This window comes from Medicago sativa, chromosome 7 (genome assembly GCF_051527215.1).
Source record: "Medicago sativa cultivar Bolivia chromosome 7, Bolivia_mono, whole genome shotgun sequence".
NCBI lineage: Eukaryota > Viridiplantae > Streptophyta > Magnoliopsida > Fabales > Fabaceae > Medicago > Medicago sativa.
Window position 1 is genome coordinate 81,231,504 of NC_140755.1, and position 11,735 is coordinate 81,243,238.

The window sequence follows — 11,735 nt, forward strand, 5'->3', positions numbered from 1 at the left end:
CAACCAATATCATAGGCTCACTCTTGTCCCCCAGCTTTCTTCTCTTTGCATCAGGGGTATGCATATAGCATAATGAACCAAACACTCTTAAGTGTTTTGCTGACTGCTTGCAACCAGTCCAGATTTCCTCAGGAATTTGATCAATTTTCTTAATGGGGCATCTGTTCAAGATGTAAGTTGCAGTTCTTACTGCTTCACCCCAAAAAGTGTTAGGCATCTTCTTCAACTTGAGCATACTTATAGTCATGTCAAGCATGCTTCTATTCCTTCTCTCAGCCAAACCATTATGTTGTGGGGTGTATGGAGTAGTGACTTCATGCACAATACCATTGTCTTCACAAAACTTCTCAAACACTTTTGAGGTATACTCTCCACCACCATCAGTTCTTAAAATCTTAATAGACTTTCCACTTTGCTTTTCTACCAAGATTTTAAACTTCTAAAACATTTCAAATGCTTCACTTTTGGCCTTGATCAGATATAACCAGAGCTTTCTGCTGAACTCATCAACAAAACTGATGAAGTATTTGTTGCCCCCTAATGAAGGAACCTCTAAAGGACCACACACATCTGAATACACAACATTGAGCATCTCCTTTGATCTACTAGCAATACTTGAACTGAATGCATTTTTAGGTTGCTTGCCCAACAAGCAAGTATCACACACTGTGTTTGGTATTTCAATTTTAGGTACACCAAGTATCATTTCTTTATCAACCAATTGATTAAGACTTCTAAAATTGAGATGACCATACCTATAATGCCAGAGCCAGCTATCTTCATATTTCACCATAGCTGATAAGCAATTCAGTTCCACAGCTTTCATATTGGTCTGAAAAGTTCTATTCTTTGCAAGAGGAGTCTTCAATACTAGCCTTTGATTTTTATCAAACAACTTAAAGATGTTGTCCTTCATAACTACTGAGTATCCTTTCTGAATGAATTGACCAACACTCAGTAAATTGCACTGCATTCCAGGGACATAAAGAACTTCTTCAATTATTGCCATTTTTCCATTCTTTCCTTCAATGGCAATATTCCCCATTCCTTCTGCAACCAAGACTCTATGATCTGCAAGCTTCACTTTTGTATTCCTTCCAGGATCCACTTGTCTTAACCATGTCTTATTACCAGTCATGTGATTAGAACAACCAGTATCTAAGAACCAACTTTCTGAATTGCAGCTCTCATTACTGGTTGTTGTAACCATCATGAATAATGACTCTGAATCTGAATCATCTTGTGCAATTTTTGCTTCCTCTTCATCATTCTTTGATTGCTTTCCTTTACCAGACCAACACTCTGAAGGATAGTGCCCAAATTTCTCACATTTGAAGCATTGAATCTTCCTCTTATCAGTTTTCTTCTTCTGATTAGAATTTCCTTCCTTTGAAGATTCACCTTTTTCAGATCCATTGTTCTTGCCTTTAGATCCATTTCCTCCCTTTGGGTTTTTCCTCCCTTTCTTGGAATTCTTTCTATCATTTTCATCCTTCTTGATAGTTTGAACTTGCAAGGCTTGTTGAATTGATCTTTCACTGTTCCTTTCTGAAACCATCAATTCATGAGCTTCTAAACAACTCTGCAACTCCTCAATCTTCAATGTCTTAACATCCTTTGATTCCTGAATTGCCACCACAATGAAATCAAATCTTGGAGATAAAGTCCTCATGATCTTCTCAACAATCTATTGATCTGTCATGGCTTCTCCACAAGCCTTCATCTGATTCACAAGATTGATGAGTTTGGAGATGTATTCAGAAATTTTCTGATCATCATCCATCTGCATCAACTCAAACTTTCTCCTCAGTGATTGAAGCTTAATCAACTTCACCTTTTCATCGCCTTCATGGTACTTTGAAAGAATATCCCATGCTTCCTTGGAACTAACCGTCTTTGAGATTCTTTCAAAGTTGGCTTCATCAAGACTTTGTTGAATCAAGAACAGAGCCTTGCAATCTTTCTTCTTCAGATCTTTGTGTGTGTTCCTTTGCACTTCTATTCCATTCGCTGCTAAATCAACTACACCATTCTGCACAATTTCAAGCAAATCTTGTGCTCCAAACAGGTTCTTCATCACTGCACTCCATCGTTCCCAATTACGTGCTTCAAGAATTGGAAGATGGGTATTGAAACTGCTGCTACCGTTCATGGCGATTCCTTCAGAGTTTCTTCCTACAAATTGCGTGATTGAAGATCTTGTTTAACCCTTAGAACGAAACCAAAAGCTCCTGATACCAATTTGTTAGCGCAACAATGGAAGCTTGAACCCTAAGCAACTGAAACAGTTTTAGGGTTTGTTAGGGTTTCAGGTTTTGTGTTGATTTGAGAGAATGAGAGAAGAGAAAGATTATGTGATTGGAGAATAGAAAAATTGTATTATTGATACTTAATGAAAATACACAAAGGATGGGTTTATATACACACTACTTGAAGCACAAGTAAGTAACAAACTATAACCCATAGTAACAAACTTTTTCAAACCATAAATGGTAGAAAACAAACCGTAAATTGCTTAAAAGCAAACTATAACAAAGTGTAACTAACACTAAAACTTGAATTATCACTAAAACTAACAGTATTTGGGGTTGATACAAACTTCATATTATTAAAAAGGAATACACTTTAAGGTTCCAAGCCAACACCATAGACTAACCCAAGTGGATTAAATTTATTTTTACCATAGATTTTTTTTGCAATATTTTTAATAATTTGAAAATAATGATAAAATTATAACAACAATTAATTCTTCTTGGATATTGTATCCAAAACTTTTCCAAATATGGTCCAATATTAGATGCTATTGAAGTAGAAGATGAGTTCATCTACCCTAAATTTGGCTTCTTCTTTATATGTATGAGACAAGATTTAGATGAGAAAATTGTGTACGTCACTCCATCTTTCACCTTGATTTTATTGCTTATGAATTGTATGTTCTTATTGTTCAATCCTCATCGAGCATAATATTATTCAGCTTGACTTGTACGGAAAACAGTGGAGTTTGATCCTCTAGCAAGGAATTTGATTTTGTTTTGGTATACTTCATACGATGATAAGAGATATTGTTCAAGAAGGATGTTTGTTTTGTTTTCACATGTTAGTTGTTGGTCTCTAAACTTTGTGAGTAATTTCTAAAACAATGGAATCAATTTGAACACATTGGATAACTTGAAGATCAAGTATACTAATCACAAAAAACGCAGAAAAATGGACGTTGGGCAATGGCTAGGCCTGCACGCAGAAGTTGGGCACTAGGTGATAGACCTGGATTTGATTAAGATGTGTTGTTTCATGATTATTACTTGACGGTAAGTGAACTCTTAATTAGGGATTGATTTGAGGTAAAGAAAGATTCTGCATTCAAACTCAAACAAAAAAAAATGTAATAATTAATTACTAGCATTTGTGATTTATCATTAAAAAAAAACAACTCTTAATTCAAAAACTTGATCATGTATGGATATAACTTTTGACGAAATGTGTTTTTCATTAAAGCGTTGTCTCTTTCTTTGTAAATAGTTTATCATAATTTTCAACTTTTTTTTTCTACCATTTTATCCTCAAAATCATAATTTCCTTTCCAAATGTACTAGTAGAGTGTTGAAAACGTATTTATGTAAACTACTATTTAAATATGTTTTTCTTGTTGTGTAAATCACATATTTTACGAAACACTCTGAAGTAGAACAACAATTATCTACTTGTACCCGATATTCATAGATTGGTGGAGGCAATCGCGTCTAAAGGTTAGTGTGGTGTGTGGATAGACACACTTCAAATTTTTACATGCAACACTAACAATTATTATCTTCATCGTGATCATTTGCTTTCAATTCTAGTTTGGTGCAGCATCCCCAAAACATACATTATAACAATATTTAGGTTTGATTATTGTTTTATTTGTGTGCAATGGTTGCGTCATTGAAGAAGATGACTTTAACTGTGTAAAGAGTGGAGCAGATCTGAACTCAAGGGAAACTATCAGAAGATTATTTTCCTTATGCTTCACATAAAGAGTGGACTCATATAATCTTTTCGCAAAGCTTATACTCAATAGAGTGGACTCATTTATCCTTCCTTATGGCCATAAAGGGCCTTTTAGAGTAGATAAACTTTACCTTGTACCACAAATCCTTGTGGCTTCTCAACATATATTTTTTTTCTTGTAAAACTCCATTTAAAAATGTTGATTTGACATCTAACTGGAATACTTTCCATCCATTATGACTAACAACCACCAACACCAATCTAATTGTATCTAATCTTGAAAGATGTAAAAGCGTCAGAATGATCAACACCAAAAATTTGTGCATACCCTTTATCTATAAGCCTGGCCTTGTATTTATTGACTGAGCAATCTACATTTAGTTTTGTTCTAAAACCCCATTTAACTACAATGATTTTCCTATCTTCAGGCTTGTCAACTAGTTCCCATGTTTTTTTTTAATCATTGACATCTCCTTCTCCATTGCATTTTTCCACTTTCGATCTTTTAATGCTTCCTCACAACAAGCAGGTTCACATATTGCTACATTGCACCTTTTATAGATGTCGGATAACAACCTTGTGTCTCTAATGGGAGGATCATCTTCTAATTCATTCTCACATAGCTCTGTTGTTTGCTTTCCAAGATGATCACTTTCAATATTGTTGAAAGATCCAATTGTTCTTTGAGGATTCTTCCGGTCTCATTGTTGATCTTCATTCAAACGCACATCTCTAGAGACTATCATCTTTCCACTTTGAGGGTGATACACTTTATAGGCTTTTGAAACTGAAATGTAGCCACAAAGATGCCCGAAATTGCTTGCTCGTCAAGTTTGTCACGCTTAACCTGTGGAACATGTGCAAAACAAACACAACCAAAAACTTTAAGAAAGGATAGTGAAGGTTTATACCCATACCAAGCTTCAAAAGGAGTTTTATCTTTCAAAGCCTTCGAAGGAAGTCAGTTTTTAAGAAAGACTGCAGTGTTTTCGACTTCTATCAAAAAATGTTTAGGCATATCCTTCTCATGTAGCATACATCTAGTCATCTCCATTACATATCTATTTCTCTTTTCACTAACTCCATTTTGTTATGGAGTTGTGAGTTGATGTTCAATTTCAGGTTCTTCACATGACAAATTAAATTATGTTGTTGTATACTCCTTGCCATTATCAGACCTCAGAAATTGGATCTTGCAGCCACTTTGATTTTCCATCATTTTCTTGAACTTTACAAATACTCCAGCCACTTCATGATTGAATTTCAAGAAGAAAAAAAAATCCAGCACATTCTTGTAAAATCATATATGAAAAGAATAAAGTATTTGTCAAAAAAAAAAATGACAAGAATAAAGTAGAGATTACCTTGTAATGATGGTGTTCTTTGAGGTCCTTCCACATCAGTGTGAATCAGTTGCAACTTTTGAGAGGCTCTCCAAGTTGTTTTGGGAAATGGCAATCTATTTTGTTTACCAAATTGACAAGCATTACAAGTTGGCAAATGATTGGACAGTACAAATAGACCTATCGTCATGTCTTTCTTGTTCATGTTCAACATTCTCTAAATATGACACTGACTAAGTCGCTCGTGCCAAAGTTTTGTCGAACTAACTTGGGTGAAATAAGCTGTTTGCTCCTCCGTGGTTTGATCAAATGAGAATATTTTAAGCCTCGTTTTAACCTTTAAAATCTACTGACTAGTTGTGTCAAAAATAGCACAATGTTGATCTTCAAAAGACACTTTAAATCCTTTTTCTATCAACTAACCCACATTAAGCAAGTTTTGGTCAATATCAGGTACATAAAGAACATCTAAAATTGCTTTTATACTTGAAGTTGTTGAAATTAGGATGGTTCCTTTTCCTTTTGCAGCAATATAATTACCATTCCCAATTCTGACCTTTGAAACTTTAGTAGGCTTGATATCCTTGAAAAGAGTTTTATCATATGTCATATGCTTTGTACAACCACTATCAATCAACCAACCTTTTGAGATGCTCCTCATTGGATAACAAGATGTTGTAAACATTTGATCTTCTTCATCTGCTCTACAACTTTGATATTGACTTCATTTTGTTGAGACTTGCCTTTGCATATCACCGCTTTGTGTCCAGTTTGATTGCACTTGTTGCAATTTGAATCTAGTCTTTTCCAACATCTGAATAGCAAATGACCCAATTTTCCACAGTGCTCACAAGGTGGACTATTTTTTTCCTTTTTCTCTTTATCATTGCTTTGGTTGCTTGTAGTCTTCGAACTACATGATGCTTAGCTGTTAAAACACCTTTAACCACATGATCTTGCCTACGAGCCTTTGTTGCTCTCGAGCCTGCAAGGCAAGTAACACTGCTGCTAAGGTGATCTTAGACAAATTTTTTGTGTTCTTCAAGGTGGTTATTTATGCTTCATATCTCTCAAGCAATGTACCAATTTTGTTTTCAACAATTATGGAATCAACGAACCGAGTGTCGAGTAACCTAACCTTGTTTGCAATTGAAATCAATCTACTAGAGTAATATTTGATTGTCCTAGACTCTTTCATTTCCAGCATCTCAAATTCCCTCATCAAATCCAGCACTTGCATGCCTTGAATCCTCTCCCACCCCCCCCCCCCCCCCCCCCCCCCCCCCCCCCCCCCCCAATTTGGAGAGTCATAATTATGGTGAAAATTGTTTGTGAAAAACAAAAAGAAAAAAAGAACTTATTTTGCCTTTGTTTTCCAAGTTTTTAGCTCCTTGTGATATTTTAAGCGAGCCATGGTAGGATTATTCGCCTGTGGAGGAACATCATAATCCTTTTCAATGGCTTCCCAAACATCCAAAACCTCAGGGTAAGACTCCATTCTTACTATCCAAATGTCATTGTTCTCCCCATCAAAGATTGGAGGAGCAATGTGTGAGAAACTTGTTTCAGTTTCCATTTTCAGAGGTCCCGTAAAATGATAACTCTATACCAATTTGTTGGTTTTATGACTGAATGATAAAATTGTAGAAGTATAGTAAAGGAATACTTTGCAGGTTGAGAAGGAATATAAAATTCAGTTTTTCATTCAAGCAATACACTTAAGTAATTTAAAAAATAAAAATAGAAAATCACACGTCCCAACACTTCAGCAAATAACACCTACTTGCTCCTAAAATGAAGGAACCACTAATTGAGTAAAACACTTAACTTAAACAAAATAAAATAAGGATAAATAGAAGTTCCGGTAATGCAATTCAAAAACAGAAACATTATAAAATCTTACCCTATATAGACACTAAAGCTACTAGAACTTTTACCCGTGCTACCGCTCGGGTCATAAAAAATGGAGAAGCTAATATATTGTGATATGATCCATTACATAGATAATAAAAGAATTAAGAACATACAATGGTTGTTCACACATTTTGGAAAATTTCCTTATACACTACATTTGAAGTGGTGTTAATACAGTCCTCATTGTCATCTGTTAATAATATTTTTAGGACAATATAAATGTAGTAGACAAAAGCAAAATTTTATAGTATAATCCCAGCTTATAATTTTAATGTCATAATTTTAAATAGAACTATAAAAGCAGATTGTGCAATTGATTCAAAATATTTTTAGCGACATTGAGCAGCAATCCATAATTTTTTAACGAAAGAGATTTTGGCAAAAACACCACACAAATTATAAATTACTGAAACAAAACAAATGTATTTTGATTCCTATCAGTTCTATATGTAAGTTTAAAATATCTGTCATGATTCTATATTTATGTCATTTATATTGTGCACTTAGTTTTAATGATAATTTTCCATGTAAATTATCATACGTCAACTATCCTACTGTAAATCATCCTACCACTGCTTGTTATAGTAATATGTTTAACTCCCAAAACAACTAACATAATTATGGCCGAATAAATTAGATTGATGCTAAGTTGAATAACTTATACATAAACTATATAAGAATAGAAGAACGAAAACATCCAAAACAATTAGATATGACAGAAACAAATTTGCATAAATTGTAAATCCCTTCCTAGTAGTAAAATTTGTTGCTTGTTAAAATATTTGAGGGATGTAACAAAACGTAAAAATAACAAAACCTAAAAAAATTAGGGTTAGTATTAGGAGGGAAAATATTAGGTTTAGTTGTTGCAGACTTAACAAAACTAGATAGCCGACCCGTGCGCCGCACGGGTCTTATACGCTATTATATTTCATACATTGATGCCCATGAGGTAAACTGAAGGTTGAAAAAATAAATATAATTGACAATGCAGTGTATCAGTTATGAAATAAAATAGTACATACGACACTAATTGGTTTTTGAGAATTTTATAACAACAATAATGATATGCATCCATATTAAATATTTCGAAATACTTCTTCATAGACTATGTTAGATGTCTCATTCGTATCTTCACCGTCTTCGTCGGTTATAAGTATCTTAAGCGCTTCTCTTGATGTAACTCTCGACACAACCACATACAATTGTCCATGTGAAAAGACGGGCGTTGGTAGATATACACCGACGTGTGCCAGTGATTGCCCTTGGCTTTTGTTGATAGTCATCGCAAATGAGACGGCTATAGGAAATTGCCTTCTCTGAAACTTGAAAGGAATACGAATATCTGAAGGTGATATCGATAATCGGGGTATAAATACTTTGTCTCCAACATTACTTCCAGATATAACCTTACCCTCCAACACAATTTTACCCATCCTAGTTATAATCAATATGGTTCGGTTACATAACCCATACTGTTGGTCTAAATTCCTTAATAGCATAACCGGCACGCCAACTTTTAATCTTAACTCGTGATTTGGAAGTCCTGAAGCAACAATAGTGTTTAAAAATTTAGGTGTATAGACGTCCTCAATCGCATCTCCGTTGTTGTCTTGCTTGATTGTTGAATCATAACTGAGATAAACCTTCTCTTCACCTGGAATCATATTCAACATGTGTTCGTTGATCTTCTCAACGATAGTTTTTAGTTGTTAATATAGCTCTATTTTGGAAGTAGGTGATGTCATCCAAGTTTTCCAAAATATTGGGATAAGTGCTATCTACAATAGAAGCAAGAGGGTCACCTAAGCTAGGAAGGAGAAAAAAAATTGAAGGATTACTAATATTCTTTATCATTATATTTCTACAATCAGTTATCAATTAACACTGTAAATGTGTATGTTAGATTTTGGTGCTGCCAACTTTTATTCCCATGCATAGAGTGTATACACTAAATTATTTTAACAGTGTTGTTTAAAATAAATAGAATTATTTTTTTTGAGCAAACAATAAATAGAATTATCAAAGTTTAGACGTGCCAATATAACAACTTTGAATTAGTCACTTTATTCACATTGTTATTAATCACGTAAAATGCAGGAATCTTAATATCCATTATCATTGTATTAAGGCAAATAAGTTAGCCTTAGTTTCTTTTGGTTTTAAATGAGAACTGTATGTTCTTTCTAAAAATACAAACTTAAACAAATAGTGGAAAAATCTGACTATTTTGGATACACTAAATAGAAGATCACTTTCTTATTAATCAAGTGTAAGCTAGGGCTTATTGTTAACTCTTTAAAAATTCTGACAATTAAATTTTGCTATATCATGCATAAGTTTTATTTTATTTTAACTGATGTAAAATTCTGCTTATTAAGTCTCAACGCAAATGCGTATGATTGCTCAATCAAGGGCTGATGGTTATATTATGCTTGTTTGCAGAAAATCACAAAAGCAATTTAGACAATAGTGTATAAATAAAGCACGTACTCATTGAATACTTAAAAAACTGAAACGTCACTTATTGATAAAGGATTTTTCTTCCCCATCATACAACAAAACAAACTGCAGAGACTAAACAAAATTTTTGCCAAACGCTACCATTGTTGATTGATTACACCGATAATAGTTGCTAACATTGAAGCATTAAGGCAAAGACATCACAAAAGGACATCATAAAACGATGCCATGACTCTAAAAACGACAACATCAATAAAAAAAAAACAAAAAGACACTTGAAAACCAAAATACTAAAAAGCATAATCCATGACTCCAACTTCTGCCTAATTCACGATTACTTTAACATAGAGAGTGCTGTTGTTTCCAACCACCGGAGCACAAAACATCATCCTCACACCTTCAAAAATCCTTCGAGCATCAACGAAACGCTTCCACATCCCACCAATCTTGCAGTGCTCATACGGAGCTGACCCCAAACATCAAAACACAGTCCCAAGCATTTCCACAGTCATCCACCAGTTTCACGGTTGTGGCAGCCCTGTCAATAATCTGTCTCACAGCGTCCTTCATATTTCAGCATCTATGAAAAGAAAAAAACAACAAAACAACGCGGATTAGTCACTTAACACACCAATATTTGTATGCTGAAACAATTAAGATAAAAATATTCATACCAAAAACCCTTTATGAACATCATCTTCAGTCAATTTTTTCACAAAATCAATTTGCAAGTTGTTCGCAACGTGGCAATAAGCAAGAGCAGCGGTCAGGGGAGGTAGAGCATCAAAGTTGGCTGAACAGAAGTCTTGTCGATAGTAAACTTCATAGGAGGTTCAAATAGGGGGCACCTTACGTTCTTTCCAAACCTATCCAAAATATTGATAGCAAATTGTCCTGGTCCAACAAAAACCAATGTGATCCATGCACCTAAGCCAATCCGTAAAAATCTTTCAGCGCCTTCCATCCTTTGGAGAAAAAAAACGAACCATTGGTTCTCTCAACACAAACTTCAAACTGATTGTTCTTTGGGTCCGTAATCTGCTCCAAACATGTTGGGCAACATCACAACACCCTACAATAACAAATATTGGACGGTAAGTACAAATGTTCAACATAACAGACATGAATGGAACATAAATGGAAAGACAACCCACATCCTCCGAGTCATACTCCACAGTGTAGGTTCTGTACTTCAGTTTCATCCTATTGATGACTTTGTCAATCTCAGAAACAGGATTAATTATCAAAGGACTTGTAAAATGAAAGAAGCAAAACATGTCACGCACAAATTAACAGTCTACAAATAAACTAACATGGAATAGTTATGTTATACACCAGTCGATAATTTGTGAAACTTGGTTTGTCCTTTTTGGCATAAAGCTGAAGAGGTACTCAAGAAGTTTTGCAAAACAGTTCATAGAATTTTTTTCCTGACATGCACTAAATCACAACCAAAATAGAACCTAGAAATAATTCACTAAATCTTACTAAAAACCCAAAAACGAAATTGAAATTATGAACAAAAATCAGAAATCAGAAATGAAAAGCACCCAAAATCTATGTAAATTACATATACCATGATGGGTTGAAGGGACTCTCCTGAGTACACCGCAGAACACCAGCCACCGTAAAAACTCCATCAAAACTTCAATCCTTCTGATTGCATCTGTTTTAGTGTACTCTCTAGCACGAGCACAACCACCAGGATAACAATTAGAAGCCGATAGAGCTTGGAGTCCAGCAGAAGGAAGCTTCGTTTATAAACCCAGCAAAGAAGTGATGGTAGAGATTATATGACTACTTATTTGAGATCAGCTTTGAAGAACCGAAAGAGAAGATTGAAGATGGTTTATGGGAAAATTTGAGAGAGACATTGATTTTGTTTTGCTTGGAAAGAAACTAAACCATCTGATTTTGATACTATAATCTGATTTTTAAATAGCCTTGCGTTGGAAACTGATATATTTAATCAGATGGCCACTTATTTTTGCATGGGGTATACCAAAGTTTTAAATTGATAGCAGCCAT

General features: G+C 34.5%; 1 protein-coding gene and 1 long non-coding RNA gene across 2 annotated transcripts; both read right to left on the minus strand.

The window, feature by feature from the left end:
* Positions 1-8,323: 8,323 nt before the first annotated feature.
* On the minus strand, positions 8,324-8,920 carry LOC146909127 (uncharacterized). Its single transcript, XM_085729327.1, has one exon. The coding sequence runs from the start codon at positions 8,918-8,920 to the stop codon at positions 8,324-8,326; it is 597 nt and encodes a 198-aa protein (XP_085585453.1).
* Positions 8,921-9,717: 797 nt separating this feature from the next.
* LOC146909128 (uncharacterized) lies at positions 9,718-11,617 on the minus strand. The gene is made up of 3 exons (XR_015019234.1): positions 11,284-11,617; positions 10,382-10,779; positions 9,718-10,287 (listed from the first exon to the last, which is right to left on the minus strand). It is a non-coding gene; the product is annotated as an uncharacterized LOC146909128 (long non-coding RNA).
* Between the last annotated feature and the right edge of the window lie 118 nt (positions 11,618-11,735).